Source organism: Alosa pseudoharengus, unplaced genomic scaffold, assembly GCF_046254945.1.
Source record: "Alosa pseudoharengus isolate Yale_2024_CS ecotype anadromous, Long Island Sound unplaced genomic scaffold, YU_APseudo_1.1 YU_APseudo_1.1_scf_22, whole genome shotgun sequence".
NCBI classification, from domain to species: Eukaryota; Metazoa; Chordata; class Actinopteri; order Clupeiformes; family Clupeidae; genus Alosa; species Alosa pseudoharengus.
Window position 1 is genome coordinate 25,710,271 of NW_027468680.1, and position 15,393 is coordinate 25,725,663.

Genomic DNA, 15,393 nt, shown 5'->3' on the forward strand with positions numbered 1-15,393 from the left:
TCAGCGGGTTCTCCAGGAACGACTTCCACGCCTCGTCCTCCGTGGTGAAGGAGCGGCGCTGGCTGTAGGCAGGGTCATTCTGCAGCACGAGCACCGCCCTCTTACTGCGTGGGAGACAGGAGAGATGTAGATGCACAGTCAGACTGACAGGTATATAAAAAGACAGATAGATAGATAAATAGATAAATAGATAGATAGATAGATAGATAGATAGATAGATAGATAGATAGATAGATAGATGTGTACTACTTGTTGAACATGATATGGCCAAATTGATATGATAAACTGGATGGTCAACATGGCTATTCTTGAAGAACAGGGGAGAAAGGGGCCATTGTCTTGTCAAATGTCAAAATTAGACTTGAAGTAGCCAACCAGTGACGCGATTGAGCAACAAATCTCAGCACTGGTAAGCACTTCCCGTTCGACAAGATGTTCTACTGGATGGACCGGTAAAAAGGAATGATGATGGAAGCCAACTGTGAACTCCACCGAGCAGCATCTCTTTTGACATTCCACTGGTCTCTCATAAAGGCGAGTGTTTTTTTTGTTTACAAAACCTGTTGTGGGACAGCGTTGAGAAATACTTGCCACCCACGTCTTCAACGTCTTCGTCAAAAACAAGAAAGAACTATTGAGTGCTCAGTTCCCAAAACCGCAGTTTGACAATAAAAGAGTATATAGAAGTAATTTTTCAATTTCCCTAGAAAAAAAACATCATATTTACCATACAAACAATAAACAATTTTCTTTTTTCCCCATTATTTTGATTGACTTTTTATGATTTCATGAATCTGCACTGTATTTTGTGCATAATTCTACACATACAGGATTCTTTTTATTGAGGGGTCACATCATTTGTAAAGAAAATCACTGGGCAACTACCCCAAACTACTTAACAAGTTGTTTCCTCTTGACTAACTACAACGGTGTTGTTGTCCAGTAGAACTAAGGGTCATCTACAGTTAAACGGATTATGAGTAATTTAATATCTAATTGTGCTATTCTTTCAAGCCCAATTTTAGATTTGCAACCTGATAGATCCGTTATTCAGTGTCAATCCATGCTTAAAACAAAAGACTCTGCCGGGCACAAAATCTGTAATCACTGTTGTGAGCCTATGAAAATACTTAGGCCACCTCACCAAAAAAGAGTTGGAAACCTTCTCGTTTTCAGATTATTTTTATATTATTTTTATCTTTATTATTCATTTTTACATTTGTCTAAAATTGTCTGAAAATCATTGTTGTCTTTATATTATGTTTAGTAGAAAGTTGGGCCTCAAGATAATTAGAATGAATAAGCAACTCAAATACACACACAGGGGCATATCAATATATTCTCCATGTAACAGTGTATAGATATAGGCCTAACATACACATTTAAATATAATAAAATGTAGGCTGTAAAGTACATTGATTCTAAAACAAATTAAGGAGAACCAATCAAACAAGTAAATACATGTGTGTGTCTGTAACCTCTGTTATAAAACAAACTAGGTAGAGCTTAAACATTGTTCTTCTGTAGAAACAGCCAACGCCTAATGGGTGTACGATTTCACTAGAGTCAACAGTCTCCTTGTCATTGCCCTCAAAATTTTACAAAACTTAGCCTAGTATGCCATACTGTATTCAATTCAAACTTCGACACGCATTAGGCTATATTAGTAGGCCTAGAAGGAAATTTCACAAGTCACCAGCATAGTTATATGCATGAGTTCCGCCAGAATTGACAAAGTAAAATTTGATGACAAAAAACATAAAATATTGTTTTTGGATGACCAACATATTAAAATAAAAAGACCCGTCCGTCTGTGTCCATTAACTAGGCTACCGTTGTTCTCTAGCGACCTTCTCTCAGCGCGACAGGTGCAGCTACACCTGTACGCGTGCAGGCTGAGACATGACGCTGGGAGCATAGCTCAGCAGCCCAGACCGACAGTTATGAAGCCGAAATCAGGCGGAGAGAGATCGATCTAGGCAAACACGGAGTTTTGGCAGGCGATGTTTTCCCACACTGAAAACAATATAATTCCACCTGTAGCCTATTGGCAGACGTTAACCTGCGATTTGTAGACCTAATATTTTTGTGTAAACTATCCAGATGATGTCCATAAACAGTTCTAAGATGCCCACATAGTGGTTCCTCTGGATTTCGAGTTCAACTGCTGACTGAAATCACTTACTTGTCATGCTCCTGTGACATGTCTGTCGGTCGAACTGGACTTTCTAGTTGGTACTGTAAATCCGATCTGTCCTCTTTCCTTGGGAAACACACGCGGGATCAGGGCCACGCTAAAGTTGTGTCTGGTCTGCAAGAACGGGTTTTGTTGGCTTTTCTCGCTTTTTGGGATATACTCTGAAATTAAGGCCGGTTCTACCTGTGCCTGGCCATTGGATTGGATTACCTCTACCTGTGAGGCGGGGCTTACCACAAACATACAGGTTGCATTTCTCTGATAGGACGAGACGTGGGTTTGGTTAAAGTTATTATCTCTACAGCAATTAATTTTCACTCAGGAGCCAGTAACGGTTCGCATCACTAGGCTATAATACTTTTACAGTAGCCTACAATACTTTTCTATGCTTTAAACCTTTCACGTTTGACCTGTTAATTCTTCTGAAGACAAAAGAATAGAGGAAGAGTTTAGACTACAGTCTAAGAATTTTAAACGAAAGTGAAAGTTTATGTTTATGGTTACAGTTGGCCTGTAACATTACATTAATTAGAAATAATAGTTTCAAAGAAAGTTGAAAAGCCTATATTAAGCATAATAGCCTAATAATCGTAATCATAACAACAATATCAATAACAATAATATTAAATATCAACTATGAAAATCATGAGTTTTCATAACAAAAAACATACACAAAGCATAACTCTGAAAGGTAAAGAATTAAATAAGTGTAAGGTGAACAGACATGAGTCTCTAAACATTTCAACAAGTCCCAAAACTATCACAAAAACAGAACATTAACTGATTTAACCAAGGAACTGAGGAAGAGTCTTGACTGTGGATGGTCAATACAGCAGATGCTCATCAGAGGACCACAGTGGATGAGAGGGGACATCTGGATCATTGAATTCAAATAGAGCAGATGCAGTGTGTCCTTTAGGACAGTGAGGGATGTGAATTTAATTCTGGCTGCTGTAGGAAGCCAATAAAGAAAAACTAACGGAGGGGTTACACATGTCTTCTTTGGCTGATTAAAAACCAGAAGTTAAGAGAGAGCTACAATCGTTGCATATAGCTGGATTAGGTGGTTGTCTGAATACCACCAGCATCAATGCAACTCAACCACAGGGGAAATTTGATGAGCCTGCCGCCTGGCTTAATTGAAAAGATCATGTGGTCTACCTTATGACCCAGATGTCTGTATCTACAGAATCTCTGATCCAACCCTGAACAACCCTGACCCAAATCTAACAGATAATTGTGTGTGCTGTTTGAGTGTGCAAGTTCTTCCCTGCACTTGTTTTGTGCTGCTGTCTTCTCATTGTCCCTAATAGGGAAAATGCACCTCTAAGGGTCATTATGCAAACAAACATGCCGGGATCCCTCACTGAGAACTGTAAACCCGCATGTGTGGATTTATAGATACCTAGGTATCTAAACTGATATGCAAAGTTGTTCAGATAACACCTAATAGTTACACTCCACTAGATACATACAAAGATTGAAAATATCTCCTCTGTGTTTTAGTACACATCAGCCATTTAAGTGGCTTAAGTTTAAAGAAGACAAGGACTTAACAAGTTGTTCTCCTTAGCAGGGAGAATTAGAGATGCTATCAAGTGTGTAAATATGATATGACTGAATTACAGTAGGTAAACACATGACCACCCTCACACACAGACACACACACACATACACACACACCTCCCCCATCAATGTCCTGCTTTATTGTTTATACATCCCATTGGAGAGACACCTGCTTCTCCCGAGAGCTTGTTTATATTTGTATTAGGCTCTTGGGCGGCAGAGATCTAGTCAGGAGGTGAGATCATCTACATGAGGCAGACACCACAGGGCTGATGACTCAGACAGACATTAGTATTTCAGAATCAGTACTTTCAGGACTTTTGTGCAGTAGAGATTACTTTTGGCGCTTAGGACAAATGCTTGTGAATGAATTACATTATGTTTTTGTTCTAAAATCTGTTTGTGAGAAAAAAATAGTTTACATTTAAAATAGAATTTTCTATAGTTTGATACAATATATTATATCACCTTACTTATATAGTTTGATATTTGAAATAGAAAACTTCTGAGAAAGGTATACATGACAACAAATACATGTATAAATTGAAATGTTTATAGTCCATAAATGTCCATGGAATCTATGTTGCTCCCTCATGTAGTTCCTCATCAGACAGTTAACTGTCCTTCCAGCATGTGATTAGTACCTGTTTGAACTGCCTATTTGTTCAGTGGGAATCAACAGTCTTATGTGGTAACCCACCCACCAAATTCCCCTGCCCTCCCACACACACACATTCTCTCTCTCTCTCTCTCTCTCTCTCTCTCTCTCTCTCTCTCTCTCTCTCTCTCTCTCTCTCTCTCTCTCTCTCTCTCTTCCTCTATCTCCCTCTCTTACACTTTTCTCATTCTCTCTCTCTCTCTGTTTTTCTCTCCTTCATCCCACAGTTCTTCATAGTTGATGTGAAGTCTTATTCTACCTGTCACGACACAATTTACACCTAAGGCACGCAAAAAAACACAGAATGTGATGGAAATTAGATGCAAATGCAATCATTTCTCCAGGGGTTTGGGCTTGTTCGGGGTTGATCGTCACACGATAGGCCTAGGGGGGCTTTTAACAAACAACTTTGTTTTTTAAAAAACATTGATCTTTCATTGTGTGTCTGTACATTGCATGTTTTTTCTGCATAGTGAGGTATGACTATCAATTTCATATTGCTGTTATATGTACTCCTCATCTGAAAACTATAAACTCTATCACGTCAACAAAATCTATCTGTTGAGCTTATCTTTTGTTGTGTGTTTTCTCGGTCGGAGGTACAAATAAACATGTCTGAAGAGGCTGTGCTGAGCTGGCCTGTTTTCTCCAAAGCTTTGCTGGGAAGATGTTATCATGGCTCTCCTTGTGCTTACAGTGCAAACACTCTGGACGGTGAGGGTACCACTGACCCCCATGCAAATCCTCCCTCCCCCGTTTCATTTTCCTTCTCTGCCGTGAGGTGAATGCTGTATCCATGTCTCCAGGTGTTATGGGATGTTGGGATGATTTGTTTGGGAGTTTGTTATCGTTTTTCATGGCTTGCTGAGCGTGGCAGCAGGCGGCTGCTATCTGTAAGATGGCCACTCTCAACGGCTTAGAATCACCGTTATTGCTACAAACAACGGGAAACCTATAACTTTCCCAGATCCGCTGAGGACACACAAACAGACTTCTCTCAAGCCACATGCTCACAACACTCAAGGGTTCCAGATAACATCTAATAATGTCATAATAACATTGCATGTTCTTTACATGAGTGTTCTCTGTTATGAGTTATATTGTTATTCCACAACATGCAGAGGCCCTGAGTCCCGTTATGCTGGCTTGTGAGTGAAAATGGCTTTAGACTCTGTTCTGAATCTACATCAATTGATCTGACAGATATCAAAACGGCTTCCAGCATGAGCTGATTGGAAAAGGTTTACGTCTTAGGTGGCCAACCCAGGTCATACTAAACCTCCTCCTTTTGTCACTTTACAGAGACACAAGTACTGATTCCTGTATACCAGAGGCACAGTGTTCACTTACAAGTTGTGTGATTTATCTCTATAACATTGGACAATGGCTGTTGACATGGAGATTTACTGAGGGTCTCAAATACCAATTAAACTATAGTGAACCCTGACAAAAGATTCTGAACAATTTCACAGTTTCAGAACTAATCCTCTTCCATAGCAACTGAATTGTGAGCCATCATTATTGAAAGTAACTGGTTGTCCTGCCTTTCACTGGTGCTAACAAGTTTGCCCTGGCGCTTTTGTTTCTCTCCTCTCTTGAGGTAGACCGCAGGTCCAAACACGTTTACCGTCAGATGAGCATGTCCTATCAGCTTCAACACACAGGCTTACTGTTTGGCAACAGAAAAAGTTCCTTTTTCCATAACTGATGTCATGCAGTGCATTGAGTTGTGATAAATTAGATATTTAGAAACATGTATCAGTACTGATTACCTGTACAGAAACCTGTAGATTACCGGTTGAAAGTCATACGTGCACTTGACTTGTGGTTTAAAATAGTACATGCAGTTCTGGGGAGCTTTAGCCTGAAGGTATAGGAACAGAACGGCAAACTGTTCAGTACTGAGTAAATTGAGCTAGTGATTATCAAAGTAATGGCACAGTAAATAAAGTGCTGTTTGAGGAGTCAGTTGGAATAACAACGTTTTGTTTGATGGGTTATTTGGAATCATGTAGGATTCCAAGTCGTAAGTGGGCTGCAACTGACTGAAGACAAATTTGTATTTGTACACCTGGGCAATACAGACACATAATCTGTGAACTGTTACAATGCCACAGGCCCAGACATTTCCACTGGTAAAAGCCCAGCTATGGCAGAATGCATATCCAAACCACCCTTTCATCTCATCTTACCCACAGATTTTAGTCTGTTGGGCAGACCTCCGGATATCATGCTAAGCAACATTTCAGTGTTTAGAGATTCACCAGGGAACAATGGCATTTTAGTATGTAAATCAAGTAACTACACAGGGGGACTCTGCTCAGCATAAGTCCTGATCCTGAACTCCTGATTACCTGATCTGTGTGCGGTGGAAGAATCTGGTATATCTGCGCCATGCGACAAACCCTAAAGTTGCAAGTTCAGAGATAGCCAGCAGCTACACTGGAATGCACCCAGACAGACTCCACTACATTCTCATCAGATCACTGAGCTTTCAAACTCCCTCAAAGTGTACATGTTTTCCAAGCACACCTTTAGCAATCCTTCGCACTACATTAATTCTGCTGACAATTTTAATAAAAATGACAGGGTGCAATGGTACAGTGGATCCTCAGTAAACAAACTCATGGACTTGGTGTTGCTTCATTTGAAATCTATGTGTGTCTGATTGTTTCTCAAGCACTGCTTTTCCACGTATGTCCGTTCTGCATGTGACGGCATGCTAATGCATCCTGAAGATCTATCAACTGTAACGATGCCACAAGGACGGTTGCAAAGGAATCACATACCTCTATCTCTCTCTCTCTCTCTCTCTCTCTCTCTCTCTCTCTGTCTCTTTCTCTCTCCAACCAGGAAGGAGTGTCTAAAACCTGCAGTAGGACATCTCCTTTCAGGTATGTGATAAGAAGGATTGTTATCACTGAAGCACATGACAATGTCTGAAGTCTCTCTCTCTCATACCCCCACCCCCGCCCCTCCTCTCTCTCTCTCTGTATTTGTCTAGATATGTCAGCTTTCATGCCTCTATATAAGTCTATTAATACATTTGCCTGATCTGATTGCTCATAGTGTACTTTAGTCACCAATCTCTGTTGGTCAAAGAGGATCAAAGTAAAATCAAGTAAGATCAGTGTTTGCCCCCTATATCTAAATCCAGACAGTCTGACAGGTTAACCTGTTTGGCAGAGAGTCTAAAGGAGAGTGAACACCAAGAATGTCCCCCTGCCTCACCCGGTTAGGCCTCTTTTTCAGCCCAGGCAAGTTTCCTGTGACTGTGATTTGTAGAAGGCATAACTGCACACACACACACACGTACACACACACACACACACACACACACACACACACACACACACACACACACAGACACACATACACACACACACACACACACACACACACACACACACACACACACACACACACACACACACACACAGTTCTACACAGTTCCAAAGTTACACAGCTGAGCTAAAAATCCCATCAACGAGGGATGGGGAAGAAAGGCATTTTCTAAACATGTGACGGCTAATCTATACGTATAAATATAGGCCTACTAAACTGACCACTTAGGGCGCATTCACACTAGACCCTTTCAGTCCAGACCCGAGTTTGTTTGGACCGATGGTTCGGTTATTTTTTCTAATGTGATCGCAGTCTACCAAACCTGGCTGCGGACCCGAGACAGTGGTCATAAACTGAATAAATAAACTGCTGTTTTTGCAATGTTGCCAAGTGATATTGGTAAATTAAAGCTAGTGTGTATGACATAAACAGGCCCAGGTGTGCAAACAAAAATGTAATGTGAACAGCAGACCAGCCGTCAAACTTTTCCAGACCAAGGACCACTTAACCAATAAAAAAAAAACTCACGGACCACCTATCTAAAGAAAAAAAGAGTAGACCTACTTCAACAGTATATTACACAATAGACCTACTCTCTGAACCACCTTGCTTATTGTGGCAATGTTATTATTATGACCGCCGCTTCGCTGCGCGGCGGTCATATAGGTTTAGTCAGATTTTTTTTTTTTTTTTTTTTTTCTTTTTCGCATGCCCAAATTTCTGTCAATGATTCCCGGGACACTGAAAGACCAGGGTACACGAAACTTGGTGGGCATGTAACCCCACATGGATAGCATGGAACCATCGTTTTTCGTTTTGATCTGTAGCCCCCCCGCTGGACTGGACCCCCGAAAGGAGGGTAGGGCAGACACAGTTTTCTGTGAATATCTCGAAAACTGTACGGTTTAGGAGGACCATTTTTTTTTTGTATGTAGATCTCAAGGGGCCATGTCAACCCATTCCATAACCACTCATTTCATGTATAGCGCCACCTAGTTAAACACAAAAAAGTAAAAATGAGGTGTTGTAATTGAAGGTATCTGTGACCTAACAAAGTCAAAACTATACAAAATTGGAAGTGGAGGATCATTATGACACCCTCTGTATGCATGCCAAGTTTCGTGGAATTCCGTTCATGGGGGGCCACACAATAAATACATTTATGTTACTATACACCAACTGGCCTGTAGGTGGCCGGAGACAGTTTTCTGTGAATATCTCGATAACCGTAGGGCCTAGGAGGTCCACCTTTTTTATGTATGTTGGTCTTAAGGGGGCATGTCAACCCATCCCATTACCACTTATTTTATGTATAGCGCCACCTAGTTAAAAATGAAAAAGCAAAAAATTAGGTGTTTTCATCACAATATCTCTGGCTGACAAGGTCAAAACTGCACGAAATTAAAAGTGTAGGATCATTATGACACCCTCCGAATGCATGCCAAGTTTTGTGTACTTTCGTTCATGGGGGGCCTTACAATAAAATAATTTATGTGTACATTTAGTGACGTACACCAACAAGGATTCCCGGGACACTGAAAGACCGGGGTACACAAAACTTGGTGGGCATGTACCCCCACATGGATAGCATGGAACCGTAATTTTTCGTTTTGATCTGTAGCCCCCCCGCTGGACTGGACCCCCCGAAAGAAGGGTAGGGCAGACACAGTTCTCTGTGAATATCTTGAAAACTGTAGGGCCTAGGATGACCATTTTTTTCCGTATGTTTGCCTCCAGGGGTCATGTTAACCCATTTCATGTGCACACATGTGCACAAACAGATACACACACACACACACACACACATACATTCACAGTAATCATACGTATGACACATACTCACACAGTAGACATATGTACGCTTGCATGCACAGGCACATACGCAGGCACACACACAAGCACGCACACACACACACACACACACACACACACACACGCATAACATAAACATGTACATGCACACAATTCAAGAATTTCTCAGAATTATGAACAGGCAAGATGGAGGTGGGGTTGTATAAAATTAATTTTACATGTGAAATCTATGAACTAATCATGTTTTGGTACTTGTTGTCTAGCAGATATCAGTGAGAATTGAGTGTGGATAATGCAATTTAGTGAGACAGTTAGAATCATATAGGCCTTTCAGCGTGATTTATTTTTGTGGAAAAAATGTGCTGGACTGGGCGGCGGTCATATTTTGTAACGCTCTGCGGTACATCTAGTTTAAACTGGCATAGCTTACGTAGGCAGTGTTGCAGAACTGTTTACATACAAGTTGGTTCAGTATTTCAAACAACTCATCTATATTATATTTTATCATGTTTGCTCGCGGACCACTTGGGATAGCTTGCGGACCACCAGTGGTCCCCAGACCACACTTTGAGAAACACTGAGTTAAACGGACCAGATAGATAGATAGATAGATAGATAGATAGATACTTTATTGATCCCCAAGGGGAAATTCAAGAAAGACACGGAGCTACCTCGACATGCTGCCACTCTCGTCGGCGTCGAAACCGGAACTGAGTGACCAAGTGTGAAGGCAACCTTGATGTCCACTTGACATTAGGCTTTCTAACCAACACAGCTTTCCAATGATTGACCTTTGATTGTGTTTTTGCAATAACACCATTGTCCAGGGTTCAAAAGCATGGAGTACCACAGTCCACCTGCAGATGGTGATGTTGCAGCTGACCGTGGCCATAGACCCCAGTGCAATACTTCAACAGAAGGCAACTTTAGTGCAGACATAATGACCAGTGGGCTGTTGGCAAAAAAATAGCCAAGGATATATCTATGAACCCATGTTTTTCCAGACCTCAACAATAAAATACCCAGACCTCAACAATAAAAAACCTGGATATATTTGGATATGTTTCTGTGTGTCATGACTATTAACATAATCAACATCAAGGTAAAAGCGACATTATGAATTATAAATTCACTTTCTTGTTTTTCTTTCCCAAATGTCCAATGGAGATCCCTAAAGGACAATTAACAGAAAGCAGTCCTCAAGCAGGCACCCATTGTGCTATTGCCATGCTACCTAACTCACATTTCAATTCTGGATCATTTTCTCTCTTTCTGTCAGACATTCACACATGCACTCACAAACACACACACACACACACACACACACACACACACACACACACACACACACACATACACACACACACACACACACACACACACACACACACACACACACACACACACACACACACACACACACATACACACACACACACACACACACACACAGACACACACACAATGTGTCCAGTATAAAACTTGAACCAGTGATTATGTGCTTTTCCGCTGGGATGGGGAGTGTGAGACAAAGAAGCTGTGCCACCAAATCCTCGCACCTCTATTCCTTGCGCAGAAAGAGGAGGAGGTGTCAGGAGGGAGCTTTCCCTATTCCTCCCAACCACAATGCAAACCGCTAATCCCCCTTAAGCACAGGCTGAAAGGGGCCTGAGTGGCCTCCGCTCCCCAGAAGACAGCACTGAGGAGGAGGTGGAGAGGTGGCCGAGCCCTGATCCGGGCTTGGAGGATGTTGGGCGCATGTTCGAACATGCAGCAGTTTCAGTTGTACCCCGGCCAAAACCTGGCGCCTCGATTTCAGGTGAGCGGGTAGAGGCAAGGGTAGCGCACAGCACACAGACCAGACAAGCCACCGTGTAGGTAGACTGTAGCAGATAGATGGAAGACATGAGGATTTTCCCCCCGAGTTGTCTGTGGGCTGTTCAGCCTCCTCCTCTTCTCTTTCCCAGGTTCCTGGCTGCTGATAGTGTGTGTGGTGGGGAGGGAGGATGTGTCTCCCACACAATGATTTGCACCTTGTGTTTCACACCAGCACGGCCAGAGAGGGAGCTTTCCCGCGAAGCCTGGGAAAAATGGAGGGAAAAATCCCACAAAGAGTCCGCCCCTCCCAAATGTCTTACTTTCTATTCCTGTCACTGTTTTACCATGAATAGGGATAAAAGCATGACAGAAATAATGACACAAAGCTGGTTTCTGTGTAAAGACAAATACAGTTTTCAGGCATGAATAACTCCACTGAGTTGCAACATGCATAAGATGTTATGTACCCACAGTTTTTTAATAGAACAACAGTGCAGCGTTCCTCTGGATCAAAACAAATACTGAAACTTGGAAAGGAGTTGAAAACGCCAGTTTTATATATATGTCACTGTGCCACCCCTAAACCGCCAATTAAACTGTTTCTTGGGGCTGTTCTCGATCTCAGAAAGGCATTCTGTTTGGAAGAAAAGGCTGTGAGGCTGTTTGGGCGACTTAACACACTCAAGGCGAGAAGACATATGCTTCCAAACAGACAGTTTCACTTGAATCTGAGCCAAGCTACCCACCCACAGGGAGGAATGCAGATGCTAAGGCGTGTGTCTGACTCTTCACTAGCAAGCTAACTCATGCTCTCTCTCTTCTTGGTCACCAGCCCAAGATCAGACACCCAGTAGGCCTACTTTGGCCCTCTCTGACCAACACTGGTTTGGATGGGCTGTTTTGGCTGCTGAGTTCCATTTTCATGGTCAGAGTTAGTTGTAAAACTTGCAAGCAGGTAATGAAATTGTCACTTTATTTCCATATACTCTGAACAAAAGTCATTGAACAAAAGACAACCATAATTGAAATGTATACAATAACTAGACTGTATCCATCTAGCCCTTACAGCAGTTAAAATCAAAGCATTCTCTCTCTAGTTGGCATCCTATTTTCCAGCTGGTGGAGATAATATGAGAAAAAGTAAATTTCTTGTACTTTTACGTATCAGTGATCCCCTTCAGGGTGGTGCTGGAACTGAGCTGAATAAAGTGCACTCTGTTTTTGCTATTGTCTAGCAACAGAGAGAGTTGCAGATGTGTGACTGCTCCAATCCCAACCTTTGACCCTTTCGTGCCATCTTCTGGGCCTATCAATCTGTCAAAGTATGATTTGTTATGACAGAGGGGAGAGGCCCACTGAAAACCACATTATGTGTTTCTTGTAGTGATGATAAACATAAATCCTGTTTTCTTGAAAATTAATTGTTACCAGGTGAACCAGTTCAACCTGCCACACACTGACTGTACCGGAAAGGCACTGGGTTTTCTTTGATAACTCGTGCAGCCTTAAGACGTGCTTTGTTCATAAGTCATTGTTACCATAATGAAACCTGTTGGGCCGGCCATGCCAACTGCGGTGGCCTCTCCACACTGAGATTAAATCAGGGCTACGGAGTACAGAAATCTCACCTGGGGTGTCCTGGTGTGATGTCTACCAACAGCAGAGGGCACCAGGTCACTGCTAAATGTAACATTCGACCATTTTATTGATTTGGCTAGTGAATACTCATTTCTCAGCTTGAGGCAAGGTGATCACTGGAAGTCCTCTCACGAGAATCAAGACAGCATGTTGATAATTGAATGGCCTGACTCGCACGTCAATGATGACTGCAGGTAAAAAGAGTTTGCTTAGCAGTCGAGACTGTTTGTTTATCATAGTTTTTTATACTCTTAAGAATTCAATAATTAAATTATTCAGCTGATCTGAACTTTGCCGTTGACGTGCATCAGACGCCGCCAGTGGGCTCTGCTCCAATAAAAGTAATGGAGTTCTAAACTTTGCCATCACACACGTGTCAGACTCCGCCAGTGGGCGTTGGCCTTAAGGAATGTTCAAATTTTCAATTATTGCATTTACAGGCGCCCCAGAAAAAATACATACATTTTCTATTATTTTTGTACCTTGTATTCGTCCAAAATGCAGTACTGAAGAATTCCAGCAGAGGGAGGAAGAGGCTCACTTTGCACAACTTGCATCTGTGAGTATGCAAAGACACAGTGCATTCAGCAAATGCTTTGCATTTCATGAAATGTCTGTGTTCTATATTGATGTATGTAAAGCAACATAGATCATAGAAATATGATTTCATGTGGTAACCTTTCAAGTTCCATATAAACAAACAAACAAAGCAACAAATGGCTGCCATTAGAGGCAAGTTTACAATGCATCTGGTATCCTCTCCACACAAACTGGGTCTTCACCATATCTTCACTCTGTGCCTCATTCCCAAGGAAGGGTGTTTATGGGAAGTATGCACTGATGCATCTACAAAATAGCAGCAGAGATATACTGTATGAACTGCTGAATGAGATGGGGCATCATATTTGTCATACACTGATACTTCAATATGCAGTTCATGCAACAGCTGACTGTGTTCATTCAGGAGGTGCCAGAGATGACTATTGAGAGGTGTGGATGGATTTGCTTTCATTGCATACCTCCTACAGCTTCAAAAGCGCAGGTCTCCTCATGCAAATAGTGTTCTGTAAGACCTCTTGTCTATGTAAATCAGCAACAGCCAGCAACTGCTGGCCTGCCTGTCACAAAAGACACACTGTTTGATGTACAGCATATTGTTCAACTGCTGTGGTTTCTATATCATATTGAGTATGCTTGAGAGAGCCAGCTGAGAGCAAGGCTGTGTGTGTGTGTGTGTGTGTGTGTGTGTGTGTGTGTGTGTGTGTGTGTGTGTGTGTGTGTGTGTGTGTGTGTCTGTGTGTGTCTGTGTGTCTGTGTGTGTGTGAGTGTGAGTGGGGGGAGGCGTGGTGATGGTGCCATGTTAAGAGTTGAAAAGAAAATTATACAGAGGCTTGAATAGACTGTCAATGTGACAGAGAATATTTCATCTGCGCGGCTCGCCTGTCGTGGTCTCTGTAATGACCGGGCGCTGGAAATGTATGCCTCCGACAGCCTCTCCACATATGTTTCCTCCCCGCATACAATACAGAATCTCCAAGCATTTCCTGTGTCCAACCACAACCATTTAGCGATACAATGGCAAATGGATAACACTCAGATTCATTTCCTTTTACATGTCCCTATTTGACAGACTCAATAATCAAATACAGAGTCAGCACTAATGGGAGAGTTACATTTGCATTCATCTTTGCAACACAGTTGCACACAGTTACCAATAATGAACCCCAAGTGGGTAAGACGGTGGCTAAACTACTGTGCAACATGCCTCTTGCCATCCCCTCCAAGCTGCTTGCTGTTGAAGCATGTGGGCCAGGCCCTCATTCCTTTCCCAAGAGAGGAGAGTGTCTGTGGGAGCAGCGCCGGCAGCAGACATGGCTGTGGTCGGCTCCTCTGGGTGTGGCTCGGTTGCTGCGTGGCGCAGCCGTGAATCAGGGCCGAGGGCTCCAGGCAGGCAGGCAGGCAGGCAGGGCTGGACACTCTCACTGGAGCAGGGCACAGGCACGAGGGGGCCATGCTGGGGCTAAGCTGCTACTCGCGGGGGCCCCAGATGGAGGATCCCAGGACCCTTAGCTGCTTTGGGTGGGGGGGGGGGGGGCATTATTAGCACTGAATGTTTAAATCATAAGCACTGAATATTTACAAAAAAAAGTATTGACAAACACTGAAAGCTTTTTAAATTAAGCTGATAGGAAGTTGTACATTTCAGGGAGAAAAATCTAAAGTGTCGTTCTGTGTCAAGCGTGATACTACAGCTGTTAAGAAAAAAAGTCTGTGAGTGGCCCCCACACATACATAGCTTACACACCGTCATCATTGCCATCCATTTCTGCCCAACCTTTCTCATCTCTAATGGTCCATT

The 15,393-nt window shown here is 42.4% G+C and overlaps 1 protein-coding gene across 2 annotated transcripts in view; it reads right to left on the reverse strand.

Moving 5' to 3' along the window:
• Window positions 1-2,335, reverse strand: part of grhl1 (grainyhead-like transcription factor 1) — a 19,508-nt gene extending 17,173 nt beyond the window's left edge. For both annotated transcript variants that reach the window (XM_076299494.1, XM_076299493.1), the window contains exons 1-2: window positions 2,186-2,335; window positions 1-104 (exon numbers count right to left, since the gene is read on the reverse strand). The exon at window positions 1-104 is cut by the window's left edge. In XM_076299494.1, coding sequence (XP_076155609.1) covers window positions 1-104; window positions 2,186-2,205 — 124 coding nt within the window. In that variant the 5' untranslated portion in view covers window positions 2,206-2,335. The remainder of the gene's footprint in view (window positions 105-2,185) is intronic.
• Window positions 2,336-15,393: the final 13,058 nt, after the last annotated feature.